Raw genomic sequence first — 16178 nt, 5'->3', positions numbered from 1 at the left:
AGTTGAAATGCAAGAGTATATTAATGCTTTATTCTAAAACGGGTATTTATCTTTGATATAATACTTGCCAGACTACATGAGAAAGATCTATTTAAAATTTGGATGTAGGTATTTAGGAGGAGTAAAGATGAATGAACAAAATTGATCAGTGGCTCTCAAACCAGGGTGCTTTTCTCCCCAGGGAATATTTGGCAATGTCTGAAGATGTTTTTGGTTGTCTTAACTAGGGGAATGCTACTGGCATCTAGTGGGTAGAAGCCAGGGATGTTGTTAAATATCCTACTCTGCACAGGGCAACCCCCTCACAACAAATAATGATCCAACCCAAAATGTTATTTGTGCTGACACTGAGAAAACCTGAACTACATTTTAGAATCTCCCTTCTTCAAAATCTAATAAAACAAAAAATAAAAATAAAAAATAAAACAAAAAGGCCAACATTTTATTAGCAGCAACCAAATATAAAAGGGCCTGCCATAAATTTTGAAGACTGATAGTCAAAATAAGAAACAAAGTTATAGGTGATTGATGGTCATTCCCAACTCTACCCCTACCTCCAATAAGAGGTTGTAGGGAAATAGTTTACAAAATCCTAAACACTTACCAGAAATACACTCCAAAATGGCAAAAAGTAGAGCCGAGGAATGAATAAGCAACACAGGGAAAAGTCAACAAAAAAATTTCAAGAGTGAGTTTTAACCATCTCCATGCTTTGGGAAGGAGAAGGTCAGGTCACATTCTAGGGCTCAGAACAAAGAGAAATGAGAGGTCTGAGGTCGAATGATGTCCCTATACAAGGCAAAGTAATTTTATTCATAAGCAGTTGGGCAGACCCAAGAGTGAGATACTTGGTACTTCAAGAGAGCAGAGCCTAAAAGCCACATTGCCCCCTTTGGCTCTCTGAATCACCACTTTTCCCTTCTCTTTCCCTCCACTCCAACAATATACAGCTTTCAAACTAGGGCTCAGGAGAAAAACAAACTTGGGTAAGGAGAGTGGAGTATTAAAAATATTTCCCATCAGCACCACATAGAAGTTCTCCCATATCAAGAAGAAACATGTATGCATATGTATTACAGCCTGACAAAAAGAAACACACACATACAGGGAATAAAAAGCAAGAAAGAACACAAAATGAAGAAATGAATAGGGCACACAAGTGGCAAAGAACCCATTCTGGAAGGATACACAACCCAATAAAAACTAAAGAAAATTCTCAACAACTTCATCATAATGAAGAACTTGAAAACAATACAACCTTATAATAAACAAGCTCAAAAGCAAGAAGAAGCAGAATAAGATGAAAATGCAGTTTGTAGTGCTAAAGAAACTTAGAGCCTATATAACACAATGATTTAACCAATTAATTCATTTAAAATATCAAAAACAGGACAGACACTGGAGAAAACAGAATTATTGACAAAAAGAAAGCCTTCAGATGATCACAGCATCTGAAAAGACAAAATCAAAGCAATTAGAATACATACGAAGAACAAAAGAAAATTCAGTATTAAAAAAACTGGTGTCATGAAGTAGAGGATATAATAATTTGACCAAAAAAAAGTATTCATGGTAATAAGGAAAATGTTCTTAGAAGAACTAAGGGCATATTATAATTTAGGGAAAAATGATTATAAGTGACACTTAGATATACCTTGTTTATATTACTGAATTTCAAAAATAAAGAAGAAAACTCTCAGGCATTTTAGATTAAAAAAAAAAAAAGTGCCTTCAAGGAGGGAGGGAGAAAAATCAGACTTTTCTACAGTAACACTAGATGTCCCAAAATAATAAAACAGTGACCACAAAGTTCTAATGAAAGTGTTCCCAAACAAGTTATTTTTCAGGAACGAAAGCAATAGACAGACATTCTCAAGCATTAAAGAAAACAGCAAGCATTGAAACTCAGAGACTATAATACTCACAAATTCTTCCTAATAAAAGGAGAAAACATTGCACAAAGAAATCCAGCCAATCAAACACTAGGAGATTATGGAACAACATTTACAAAGTTGAGGGGGAAAAAAGTGTGACTGATAAATTTTATACCTAGCCAAGTAATCCTTCAAGTAATATAAAAACAAAAGACAAATATTTTGAATCAATGAAGTGTATAAGAACCCAAAGAATGCATGCAGTACCTGTAACTTGAAAAGACTGCCTGACAATGAAATTCAATCAGGAGATAGACTAACTCGGGAATGGAGAAGCAACAGTACTGGTAATGAGCACCAAAACTATTAAAACATAGAACTAAAAGAATTATGACAGAACCATGACAACATAAAGAATATGATCAACATGAAACTAGGCCAATTAATATCCTACAATGGCCTCTAAGTGTTCAAGTGAAAGGAACAGTCACCTGTTTCTCACTTTAAATCAAGAGCTAGAAATGATTATGCTTAGTGAGGAAGTTATGTTGAAAGCCAAGATACGCCAAAAGCTAGGTCTCTTGAGCCAGTTAGCTAAGTTGTGAATGCAAAGGAAAAGTTCTTGAAGGAAATTAAAAGTGCTACTCCAGTAAACACACAAATGATAATAAAACAGCCTTATTGCTGATATGAAGTGGTCTGGATAGATGATCAAACAAGCCACAATGTTCCCTTAAGCCAAAGCCTAATTCAGAGCAACCCTAACTCTCTTCAGTTCTATGAAGGCTGAGAGAGGTGAGGAAGCTAGAGAAGAAAAGTTGGAAGGTAGCAGAGGTTGGTTCACAAGATTTAAAGAAAGAAGCCATCTCCATAACATAAAAGTGCAAGGGAAAGCAGCAAATGCTGATATAGAAGCTGTAGTAAACTACCTAGAAGATGTAGCTAACATCATTCATGAAAGTAGCTACACTAAGCAACAGACTTATTATTTATTTATTTATTTATTTATTTATTTTGAGATGGAGTCTCGCTCTGTCACCCAGGCTGGAGTGAAATGTGCAATCTCAGCTCACTGCCACCTCCGCCTCCCGGGTTCAAGCCATTCTCCTGCCTCAGCCTCCCAAGTAACTGGGATTACAGGCTCCCACCACCAAGCCAGGCTAATTTTTGGTATTTTTAGTCAAGATGGGGTTTCACTATGTTGGCCAGGCTGGTCTTGAACTCCTGAACTCGTGATCTGCCCACCTCGGCCTCCCAAAGTGCTGAGATTACAGGCATGAGCCACCGAGCCCAGCCAGCAACAGATTTTTAATGGAGATGAAATGGCCTCCTTTTGGAAGAAGATGCCATTTAGGACTTTCATATCTATAGAGAAGTCAATGCCTGGCTTCAAAGATTCAAACGACAGGCTGACTCTCTTGTTAGAGGCTAAAGCAGCTGGTGACTTCAAGTTGAAGCCAATAATCATTTACCATCCTGAAAATTCTAGGGCCATTAAGAATTATGCTAAATCTCCTCTGCCTGTTTTCTATAAATAATAAAGCCTAGATGACAGCACATCTGTTTACAGCATGGTTTATTTTAAGCCCACGATTGAGATCTACTGCTTAGAAAAGATTTCTTCAAAATACTATTGCTCATTGACAACGCACCTGATCACCCAAGAGCTGTGATGGAGATGTACAAGGAGATTAATGTTGTTTTCATGCCTGCTAACACAACATCCATTCTGCAGCCCACTGATCAAGGAGTAACTTTGACTTTTAAGTCTTGTTTAAGAAATATATTTCATAAGGCTATAGCTACCATAGACAGTGATTCCTCTGATGGATCTGGGCAAAGTAAATTGAAAACCTTCTGGAAAGGATTCATCATTCTAGATGCCATTAAGAACATTTGTGATTCATGGGAGATCAAAGTATCAACATGAATGAGTTTGAAAGATGATTCCAGCCCTCACAGATGACTTTGAGGGATTCCAGACTTCAATGGAGGAAATAACTGCAGATGTGGTGGAAACAGTAAGAGAACTAGAATTAGAAGGGGAGTCTGAAGATGTGACTCAATTCCTGCAATCTCATAAGAAAACTTTAACTAATGAGAAGTTGTTTCTTATGGACGGGAAAAGAACGTGGTTTCTTGAGATGGAATCTACTCCTGGTGAAGATGCTATGAACACTGTCGAAATGACAACAAAGGATTTAAAATATGACAGAAGCTTCATTGATAAAGCAGGGTTTGAGAGGACTGACTCCAATTTTGAAAGAAGTCATACTGTGGGTAAAATGCTATCAAATAGCATCATGTGCTATAGAGACATCTTCTATGAAAGGGAGAGTCAACTAATGCAGCAAACTTCATTATCATCTTATGAAATTGCGATAGCCACCCCAACCTTCAGTAACTGCTACCCTGATTGGTCAGCACCCATCAACATTGTGGCAAGACCCTCTACCAGCAAAAAGATTATGACTTGCTGAAAGCTGAGATGATCGTTAGCATTTTTTAGCAATAAATATTTTTAATTAAGGTATGTATGTTTTTTAGACAATTCTATTACACATTTTATAGACTACAGTATAGTATAAACACAGCTTTTTTTTTTTTTTTTTTTTTTTTAAGAAATGGGGTCTCATGCTGTCATCCAGGCTGGAGTGCAGTGGTGCAATCATGACTCACTGCAGCCTCAAACTCCTGAGCTCAAGTGATCCTCCCAAGTAGCTGGGACTACAGGCCTGTGACATCATACCCGGCCAAAACGCATAACTTTTATGTGCAATGGGAAACAAAAAAATGTGTGTGACTCACTCTATTGTGATATTCAGTTTGCTGCAGTGATATGGAACTAAGCCCACAACATCCCTGCGGTATGGCTGTACAGTATAAGAATCACCTGAAGGGCTTATTAAAAACAGCTTGCTTGACCCCCTCCCTTAGAGATTCCGATTCAGTAGATCTGGGTTGGTCAAGAATTTGCATTTCTAACAAGCTCCCAGCTGAGGCTGAGGCTGCCATTCAACATACTACCAAGTAGCACTGGCATAGAGAGATCCCTGGAATAAAATTTACCTACTTGTGTGTGTGTGTATGAAAGTGTGTGTGTGTGTGTGCATGTGCGTGTGTGTGTGTGTGTGTATACAGTCTTGCTCTGTTGCCTGGGCTGGAGTGCAGTGGCGTGATCTCGGCTCACCGCAACCTCCGCCTCCCAGCTTTCAAGCGATTCTCATGCCTTAGCCTCCTGAGTAGCTGGGATTATGGGGTGCGCCACAACGCCTGGCTAGTTTTTGAATTTTCAGTACAGACTGGATTTCACCATGTTGGCTAGGCTGGTCTTGAACTCCTGGCCTCAAGGGATCCACCTGCCTCAGCCTCCCAAAGTGCTGGGATTACAGGCATGAGCCACCATGCCCAGCCCCTACTTGTATATCACAATAGTGAGATGATTACTTTTCAACTTTCTTCTTTGTATTTTTTAGGTATTTAAATTTTTTTACAATGAATGTTCCATCTTTACCCAAACAATAAAATCTTTATTGTAAAGAAAGTTAGAAGCAAGAAACATTAACTTTTTTATAACTACAATTTGTATAAAAGCTTTCTCTGTGATCTTTAGTTTTTCTTTCTTCCTCTGAAAAGCTGAATCGTGTTTAATTAAACTCTCAAAAGTATCAAGTTTTTGTCTATAAAATGGCAAAACTGGCTATGATGAAATAAACTGATACTTGCTATTTCTAATAAAAGCATACAATATATTTTTCTTTCTTACCAGATTCAAATAATATTTAATGCCAACATATTAGTCCAAGTCCTATCATCAGTCAGATTTATCAGAAAGGTATGAAAACCCATGCCTACTATAAGGACCAAAATAGCCTAATTCAATACTACTTTGAAAACATGGGGATGATGTTATTATGTAATTGTTTTAATTACAATAACCACTGATCACATTTGAACTCTCAGGATACTTCAATATTTCTTTTGGACAACTATGACCTGTTTAGTAAATTACCCCCAAATACTTTAACATAGTCTTACAAATCGCCCCAATGCCAGAGACCCAGATCAAAAAGAAAATAATGGTATGGGTCAGATTCACAGAATAAGCACTAACTTTTATGCAAACTGAAAATAAAGATTTTATCTAAAAGTTATTTGGGGAAAATAAGCAGACTTTATCAAGAATTAGAGCTTGGTAAGAAGGTAACAGAAACCCATTGTTAGAAACAGGTTGACTCTGTGTAGCTTTCCATAGTAGAGTTTAGAGTTTCTTGTCATGATTACCTTATCAATGCAGTATAATAACTACTTACACAGCACTTACATTGTATTAGGTATTATAAGTAATCTACAGATGATTTAAAGTATATGGGAGGATGTGCATAGGTTATAGGCAAATACTACACCATTTTATGTAAGGGACTTGAACATTAATAGATTTTGGTATCCTCAGAGATTCTGCAACTAATACCCCATGGATGCCAAGGGACAACTGTACTTAGAGGTAGAACGTCTCTGCTCTTCCTACATGTCCTTATTTTTAACAACTTCTGTTCTTACAAATAATCCTAAGTCAATCAATAAAACTTCAAATTCTATTAACAGCTTAAAAGTACCAAGAAATACTCTGATCATTCATTCAACTGCCAAAGAAAATGAGAACCGAGTACTTTTCCTCTTTTAAACCAAAAAAAGTTTTTGGTTTAATACTAACAAAAGCTTTAATACTCATTTTAGATATTCCACTAATACATCTATTTACAATATATCACAGAACTATATTCTGGTTATTAATAATCTCACTTCTTACCAGGATCTGCTAATCCAGTGGTCTCTAACAGTATGTAATCAAATTTCCCCTTCTTTTGCATCAAATTCTCAATAGCTCTAAGGCCATTGTCCCTGGAGAATACCAAAACATAATTTACAGTTAACTACCTAAATATTTTGAAGTGATTATTATAAACACTTTAAAATGTATTCAACAACCCAAGACAAAAGTATCCTTAGGAATGTGAAAATTTAACTCACTTCTAACCTTCTAACAAAATGTCCGTCCCATATTTACCAGTGAGAAAACAATAGATGCATATATATAATAGGGAAAAAGAAATCATATACATAATAATACTTTATTAAAATTAAAAGCAGAGGAAACTTTATCTGACCAAGTATCTTTTTATAGCTTTATGAAATTTTTAAAAACCAACATACAAAATAATGATAAAATTTATTAACTATAGTAGTTTAATATAATAGCTAAAGGGACACTGATATTAAACACCATATAATTCTATTTTACATTAGGATGCAAGGTTTTAATTTCCTTTTTTCTTATTTTATCAAAAGTGAAGGAAAATCCTTAATAGATTACATTTTGGTTGTTCAAGAAAGTCTGTTATAATTTTATCCTTGCCAAAACATTTGACACAAAGTCAAATACCTAAGGGAGTAAATGATGCCGAAGAGATTTAATTCACTAGAATACACAAAATTAACAGTACAAGTAGTCATTTTTATAATTCATTCAACAAATATTTGAGTGCTACTATGTGTTGGGTAACTCTTCTAGGGTATATGGTAGACTAGTGAACACTGTCCTTGAAAACTTAACTAGTAGAACATAATGTAAGGTTTTTCTCTTTTTTGATAGTCATTTATTTTTTTTATAAGGTTGAACACTTAGAAATATGACCAATGACAGATTAAATTCAGAATAATCATTTTTTACATATGAGACTTTCATGCACTAGAGATTAAATAAGCCCTGACATCAAAAGCAATAAAAACTCAATAAAAGGACCAAAACATTAGAGCAGATAGAAAAGACAGCAAGAAACACTTTAAGAAAATGCTTCCTAATAAGTTTATTTTCTATTTGTTTAAAAATACAATGAAGCAAACTGTGTAAATTCAGTTAAATTACTCAAGAAAATTAAAGCTGGAAATATAATCAATAAACATTTCTAGTAAACCATGTACACAGTAAACACATTCCTCACTTCACTGAACAGCAGAGGCAACCGTTTCTAAGTTCCAGCCACTCTTCATAGAGCTCTCCACCTTGGCTGACAGCTAAGGATTTCTCCAGCGCACTTCCTAGAATAATTAACAAACAGCACTCTTCAGCTTATGTCCATTAGCCAACAAAAAACAAAGATGAGGATAACTCAATAATGGAGATCTTAAAGCAGAAACTGCATTTTATAACTTATATTCTTTCATTTTATTCATGCAGCCTCGATATCTAAATTACAGTACACTACATTATTTTACCTTTTATTTAAGATGACTTAAGCCCTGAAAAAGACACATCCTAAACTAATAAACATACCTACTTCCTCCTTAGGCCTCTTACTTGGCCACCCCCATTTCTTAATAAAGTAGCTATCTTGAAGGCATTTTTTTCTTGTCCAGGGTAAACTTTCTAAATAGACTAGTATGTTTTATATACTGGATTTTGTATGCCCTTCAACCTCTTAAGAGACCGCCTTATCTATCTTTTTCTTTTCATTCTTCTTCTAAATTGTTTCTGTTAGACAAACTGCTGAATATTCCCAATGAGTAAAAACCCTAGTTCATCTTGAGGAAGGTTTTTGGCCAGTGTACCATGTGCTCATTTAAAAATTAAACTTATAGGGAGGCCAAGGCGGGCGGATCACGAGGTCAGGAGATCGAGACCATCCTCGCTAACACAATGAAACCTCATCTCTACTAAAATTACAAAAAATTAGCCAGGTGAGGTAGCGGGCGCCTGTAGTCCCAGCTACTCAGGCGGCTGCGGCAGGAGAATGGTGTGAACCCGGGAGGCGGAGGTTGCAGTGACCCGAGACTGTGCCACTGCACTCCAGCCAGGGCAACACAGTGAGACTCCATCTCAAAAAAAAAAAAAAAAAAAAAACCTAAACTTTTAGTCAAATTCACATATTTTCCTAGCAATACTTACTTAAGAAAGAATAAACTATATTTGAAATGCTTGTTATCTATAAGAATTATTTTAAATGTTTTACTTTTCCTCTAATAAAGAAATATACCAAATGGTGAAGTTCTAAAAGTCCACTAAGCAAATGAGCTCCCATAAAATCGAGTAGTTTTACACTTACATATTTTTTATATTTCAGCTAGGTATTAATAAAGAGCTTCTAAAGAGGTTGCTACAGAATTCAGACTATATACAGAACATTAATGAAACATGAAGAAAAGTATTGAGAATGCTGTGAAAAATAAAATTGCAAAAATGATCCGGGAAAAAATAAAGAAAATAGTAAGAATAAATGTAATCAGTGTGCAATAGGTTATTTAATAAGATGATGAAAAAAACAGTCTGTTATTAGAAATCTCAGGATTTTTGCCTAAAAAGCACTTTTCTCTTTAGTTTATTAAAACCAGAAATCGAATATAACTGGCTTCCCATCCTGTTCATAAAACCTAGCTCTTTTACTTTTTACAACTGAAAAAAAATAGTACATTTTAAAAGAAATCGTTTAATAGATATTGTTTTTTGGCTAGAAGTGAGCTTTGATTACAATTCATACTTATGAAGAAAAACTCCTATAAAGATAACAGAAGTATTGTGTCTAGAGCTATTTTTTTGACTACAGTTTAATATTTCAGTTGAGAAGTTAAGCACACTTATTTTCACAGATAACTTAAAATACATGAGGATAAAGACCATATGTTTACCTCATTTTTAAAATACTGAGTTTTAACTGCATTGCAGATAATAAACATTAAACAAAGTTAACTAATAACAGAAGCATTTTCAAATATTTTTCATGAGTTGCAATAGAGTCCATACAAAAGTGCCTTTCTAATTCCTAAAAAAAACATTTTTTGGCCAGGCATGGTGCCTCATGCCTGTAATCCCAGCAACTTTGGGAGGCCGAGGCGGGTGGATCACAAGGCCAGGAGCTCAATCAAGACAATCCTGGCCAACATGGTGAAACCCTGTCTCTACTAAAAATACAAAAATTATCTGGGCATGGTGGCGCACGCCTGTAGTCCCAGCTACTCGGGAGGCTGAGGCAGGAGAATCACTTTAACCCAGGAGACAGAGGTGGCAGTGAGCTGAGATTGCACCACTGCACTCCAGCCTGGCGACAGAGAGAGACTCCATCTCAAAAAAATAAAATAAAATAAAAAATAAACGTTTTTTCATATGTCTAGATTTTTACTTCTGGAGTCATTTATTTCAGGTAAAAATGTAGTTTAATTCTGTTAATAAGAACTCCAAAGTTATACAAAATAAAATTTTATTAAAACTAATTTCAGTATCTCAACCCATATAAATCTTAACAGAAATTAATCTAATTTTTCTAAAGCTATCCACATCAATACAATACCTTGCATTTTCATTTTTAAATATGGAATATCAATTCACCAGAGGAATAAACAGTCACACAAAATCTTGCAACATGACATTTATTGAACTTTACTTACCTTCCCCAAATTCATTTAAAATGACCGCTACTCTTTTACTATGCTGCTCTGTCAAAATATAGTTCAGAAGTGTTGTCTTCCCAGCACCTATAAAACATATTTTTTGTAAATAAAAAAATTCAAAATAATTTTAAAGATACAAAAAAAATATAAAGAATCCTAACGTTTTTGAGAATTTGCATGCTATTTTTCATATATTATTTTAGTAGAGAATATCCTAGAGGATAAGATTAAAGCATCCTTTGAAACCTGTTGCAAAATACTTTATGTAGACATAAAATTTTATAAATATTTACAAACACTCCTACAAGTTGAAACAGTTTCTTCAACCCAGCCTAACCTTCCCTAAAATTTACACACACTCTTTTATTTATAATGACCTTTTATTTCAACATTAACGAGACGCAACTTCAGGCTGACTATATGGCTACTTATAGTATGCTTTAAATAATCTATATAAGTTTTTATGAAATGGGGAATAGAGCCAGGTAGTGTCAACAATGGACAGAATGTTCAGTAAGATAAATTCATAAAGCTATACCAACTTTATCCAGCAGGTGGCATATGAAACCCAATATGTCAATCTCCAGTAGAAAAAAAATAGTCTTGTGAACCGTACACACTAAAATTCATAGAGGAAAAAAAGAAAATCCTAACTGCATAGTATTGTAGTTCAATTGTATGACTATATCATTTCTTTATCTTTTTTTTTTGTTGGACATTTGGTTTGTTTCCAGTGTTTTACTATTACAGTGCTGCTAAAAACTTTTACATGTAGGCTATACATGTCTTCTGAAATACATTAAGTTTTCTAGTATATAACTAGATCTTCCTATAACTAGGAAGATTTTACGGAGTATTAGGGTATTAATATCTTTTAGGTCATATTCCTTTCAAAGCTTTTTAAGAGATGAAGGCTTATATTTAGAGTACTTTAGGAAGCTCAACATCACAAAAATATGAAGTATAGAATGGAAGAGAGAGACTTAGGGCAATGAGGAAGATCTTAAAACCAGTCCAAGCCTGAGACAGAGGCCCTGAACATGAGTGTTTCACAGGGCAGTGATGTGAAAACTGAAAGGAAAGGGTGAATGTAAGAAATCTTCTAAGAGAAGATTTACTAGGGCTTTTTAACCATATTATGAAAAAAAAAACACTTTAAGACATAGTTCATTCATTCGAAGGTTTCTAATACGTTACAGATTTATGCTGGGCCTTGGTGAAAAAGTGAACAAGATAGTCTTTGCCTTCATAGAGCTTAGAAATATTAAGGGAAGGGGGGAATGGAGGGGAATTCAGTGAATAAGGAGGCAATTATGTCACAGGGTGACATATTCAATAGGAGATGCACAAAATGCTATGGAGAACCTAAGAGGGACATCTAGCCAGAGGAGTCACAGTAAAAAAGTACCTATTCCAAGGGGCTAAAACACTTGGCACCTTTGAAGTAACATTAGTTCATTGTGCGGGGCCAATTTGGCAGGCTGGAAAGGTTGGCAAGATCCAGATCCTACAGGTCCTTGTAATTCATGTTAAGGAATTTGAATTTTAACCCATAGGGACGCCACTGAAAGGTGTGACGCAGTCGGATTGACATTTATAAAGATCATTAAGGCTAACATGCAACGAATAAATTAAAGGGCAGCAAGACTCCAGATTAGTCAGGAGGCTTTTAGAGTATTCCAAATGGTTGGGATCACAGAAGCAGGATTTGGGGGGATGGTAACAGATGAAGTTTCAGACATGTTAAGTTTTAAGTTGTAGGACATCAAAATAGAAATTACACAGGTGTGTAGCTAAAGATGGACAAAGGGGGAAGGAGCAGGGAGCCTTAAAAAGAAGCCAGAGAAGCAGGTGGAAAAACCAGAAGAAAAATGTAATAGAAGCCAAAAGAACAGTGTTTCAAAAAGGGAAAATGGTCAGGGATAGGAGTGAAACTATCCCTAGATTCAGCAACAAGGTTGCTGGTATTAATTCTCACTCCTGAGCTTCAGATCATTTTCTCCAATGATCTACTGACCTACCAGTGAGCAACACGGCAAAGGCCCGAGGGGCACGTTTGAAATACATTGTTTTGGACAAGAAATTTGTTCATCTTCTCAGCAGAGCAGCCTCTGAATAACTGTGGGGAAACGCCAAAAATAAATTCCCTTATAAAATTACTTCCGAGCAAAAAACGGGAATAAACTTACAGTCTACAAAGTTTTTAAAAAAACAAAAGCAGTTATTTCTTATTTTTACATAAAAGGTCACGAAGTGGCCCAAGTCTGTACCTGTCTCTAGCAACAACTAGGAATATTATTTCCCGGAAACAGTATCATTTTATTTACATTTCTTAACTTTTTCCAAACTTCTAATACAGTCATATATTTGTTCTAGCCCTTCTATTTAACTGTAAGGTTTAAAAATATATTTCTCAAACTTTTCCAGTAAGAAACTTCTAGTGTAAGTGCATAAACCGCCCTTCACGAAACTACCAAGTTCACAAACTTGTGGTTTCGAGTATCCCTGTACACTCTAAACGTTCTTAGTTTGAGAAATAGTCTTGGAGGACAGAGATTTTATTCTTACTTCCTACGCAGTGGTTTACAAACAGACCTCCAAAAAAAGCGTTTAAGATGGGAGCACTTCCTGCCAACTGGCTGGAGGACTGTGGCTCGTGGGGAAGGGGAATCTACTGACAAAAGCCCCACGTGTCGGGCATTTTACAGACGGGACTTGCTTTCACGGCAATAGGTAGGTGGCTCCGGCCCTGTTTCCCAGGTGACAGGTATTTTTCCATTTTCAGGTGAGGTAGATGAGCGTCAGGAAGGTAAGATAACCTGGTAAGAGGTCACAGAGACAATTGGGGGGCGTGTCTTAGCTTCAAAGCCTTGTTTCAAAGGCTAACTTTCCATCTCACTTGAGAAACGGGAATCTAACGCAGAGGGGACCGGGCATCATTAACTCCCAAGATGAGAGGTAACCCACACGAGAAGCAAGTGACCCAGCCCCTACCTCAAAGACATTTGCTCTTGATCATGAGGCCCCAATGCCCCAGGAGAAGAGGCACCGGCAGCCCGCAAAATCCCACGACACCAGAGTTCACGGCATTTTGTGACTGGGATGGTTAGTTACCTAAATACCCGGTGATGATTGTGACTGGGATCTTGGCGCCGAGGCCAGACTTTTCCTCCTCCTCGCTTTGCGTCGTCTCAATGGGAACCAATTCAGGACAATCCTCTTCCTCATCCGCAGATCCAACAGCCGGTAACATTCCGGCCTACAGCACGTCCCTACCTCAGCTGAACCGCTGGGACCAACACGCCGGACCGCAGCCGCGCACGCCCAGCGCGCCACTCCAGGCCTGCCCGGGGCCTGACGTCATCACATCGCGACGCTAGCTGATCCCGCCCGGATTACCGGGGCTCTGGACGAGAAGTGCCTCGTCCCTTAGCCACACCCCCCGGGGAGGTGGGCTCTCCCCGACGACAGCTGGACACGCCCCTGGGCGTGTTCTGTGAACCTGAGCGACGCTGCGGAGAGTCCTTAGGGCGCACTAACCACCTGTCTGAAGGTGTCACTGGCGCCTAGAGCCTTAATAAGCTACTGGCTGTAGGTAGAGCTGAGGCCAGCCTGCTGGAAATCTGGAGTGGGTAGCCTGACCTAACCAGTTCCCACAGGGCATAGATTTTATCAGCTTGATTTTTTAGTCTCATTAAAAATAAAAAAAAGTTTTAATTCATAGGGGAAAGAATGGAAGGTTATAACATTACAATTTTTTTTTTTTACAAGATAATGGCTTTATGTGTGTTGCTAGTCCTTCATAGTTTCTATGTTTCTTTTTTTTTTTTTTAATTATACTTTAAGTTTTAGGGTACATGTGCACATTGTGCAGGTTAGTTACATATGTATACATGTGCCATGCTGGTGTGCTGCACCCACTAACTCGTCATCTAGCATTAGGTATATCTCCCAATGCTATCCCTCCCCCCTCCCCCCTCCCCACCACAGTCCCCAGAGTATGATATTCCCCTTCCTGTGTCCATGTGATCTCATTGTTCAATTCCCACCTATGAGTGAGAATATGCGGTGTTTGGTTTTTTGTTCTTGCGATAGTTTACTGAGAATGATGGTTTCCAATTTCATCCATGTCCCTACAAAGGACATGAACTCATCATTTTTTATGGCTGCATAGTATTCCATGGTGTATATGTGCCACATTTTCTTAATCCAGTCTATCATTGTTGGACATTTGGGTTGGTTCCAAGTCTTTGCTATTGTGAATAATGCCGCAATAAACATACGTGTGCATGTGTCTTTATAGCAGCATGATTTATAGTCATTTGGGTATATACCCAGTAATGGGATGGCTGGGTCAAATGGTATTTCTAGTTCTAGATCCCTGAGGAATCGCCACACTGACTTCCACAATGGTTGAACTAGTTTACAGTCCTGCCAACAGTGTAAAAGTGTTCCTATTTCTCCACATCCTCTCCAGCACCTGTTGTTTCCTGACTTTTGAATGATTGCCATTCTAACTGGTGTGAGATGATATCTCATAGTGGGTTTGATTTGCATTTCTCTGATGGCCAGTGATGATGAGCATTTTTTCATGTGTTTTTTGGCTGCATAAATGTCTTCTTTTGAGAAGTGTCTGTTCATGTCCTTCGCCCACTTTTTGATGGGGTTGTTTGTTTTTTTCTTGTAAATTTGTTTGAGTTCACTGTAGATTCTGGATATTAGCCCTTTGTCAGATGAGTAGGTTGCGAAAATTTTCTCCCATGTTGTAGGTTGCCTATTCACTCTGATGGTAGTTTCTTTTGCTGTGCAGAAGCTCTTTAGTTTAATTAGATCCCATTTGTCAATTTTGGCTTTTGTTGCCATTGCTTTTGGTGTTTTGGACATGAAGTCCTTGCCCACGCCTATGTCCTGAATGATAATGCCTAGGTTTTCTTCTAGGGTTTTTATGGTTTTAGGTCTAACATTTAAATCTTTAATCCATCTTGAATTGATTTTTGTATAAGGTGTAAAGAAGGGATCCAGTTTCAGCTTTCTACATATGGCTAGCCAGTTTTCCCAGCACCATTTATTAAATAGGGAATCCTTTCCCCATTGCTTGTTTTTCTCAGGTTTGTCAAAGATCAGATAGTTGTAGGTAAGCGGTGTTATTTCTGAGGGCTCTGTTCTGTTCCATTGATCTATATTTCTGTTTTGGTACCCGTACCATGCTGTTTTGGTTACTGTAGCCTTGTAGTATAGTTTGAAGTCAGGTAGCGTGATGCCTCCAGCTTTGTTCTTTTGGCTTAGGATTGACTTGGCGATGTGGGCTCTCTTTTGGTTCCATATGAACTTTAAAGTAGTTTTTTCCAATTCTGTGAAGAAAGTCATTGGTAGCTTGATGGGGATGGCATTGAATCTGTAAATTACCTTGGGCAGTATGGCCATTTTCACGATATTGATTCTTCCTACCCATGAGCATGGAATGTTCTTCCATTTGTTTGTATCCTCTTTTATTTCCTTGAGCAGTGGTTTGTAGTTCTCCTTGAAGAGGTGCTTCACATCCCTTGTAAGTTGGATTCCTAGGTATTTTATTCTCTTTGAAGCAATTGTGAATGGGAGTTCACTCATGATTTGGCTCTCTGTTTGTCTGTTGTTGGTGTATAAGAATGCTTGTGATTTTTGAACATTGATTTTGTATCCTGAGACTTTGCTGAAGTTGCTTATCAGCTTAAGGAGATTTTGGGCTGAGACGATGGGGTTTTCTAGATAAACAATCATGTCATCTGCAAACAGGGACAATTTGACTTCCTCTTTTCCTAATTGAATACCCTTTATTTCCTTCTCCTGCCTGATTGCCCTGGCCAGAACTTCCAACACTATGTT

The 16178-nt window shown here is 37.2% G+C and overlaps 1 protein-coding gene across 23 annotated transcripts in view; it reads right to left on the bottom strand.

The window, feature by feature from the left end:
- Window positions 1-13993, bottom strand: part of LOC129392990 (zinc-regulated GTPase metalloprotein activator 1A-like) — a 51716-nt gene extending 37723 nt beyond the window's left edge. For 4 of the 23 annotated variants that reach the window (XM_063607934.1, XM_063607931.1, XM_063607932.1 and 1 more), the window contains exons 1-4: window positions 13431-13970; window positions 10314-10400; window positions 7877-7973; window positions 6685-6776 (exon numbers count right to left, since the gene is read on the bottom strand). In XM_063607934.1, coding sequence (XP_063464004.1) covers window positions 6685-6776; window positions 7877-7973; window positions 10314-10400; window positions 13431-13569 — 415 coding nt within the window. In that variant the 5' untranslated portion in view covers window positions 13570-13970. Of the gene's footprint in view, window positions 1-6684; window positions 6777-6987; window positions 7974-10313; window positions 10401-12337; window positions 12436-13430 lie in introns of those variants that run through there. The other 19 variants (XM_063607929.1, XM_063607936.1, XM_063607935.1 and 16 more) reach the window with 13 other exon arrangements.
- Window positions 13994-16178: the final 2185 nt, after the last annotated feature.

This window comes from Pan paniscus, chromosome 8, assembly GCF_029289425.2.
Source record: "Pan paniscus chromosome 8, NHGRI_mPanPan1-v2.0_pri, whole genome shotgun sequence".
NCBI classification, from domain to species: domain Eukaryota; kingdom Metazoa; phylum Chordata; class Mammalia; order Primates; family Hominidae; genus Pan; species Pan paniscus.
Note: the sequence above shows the minus strand (reverse complement) of the source record. Positions and strands in the feature narration are given on the sequence as shown.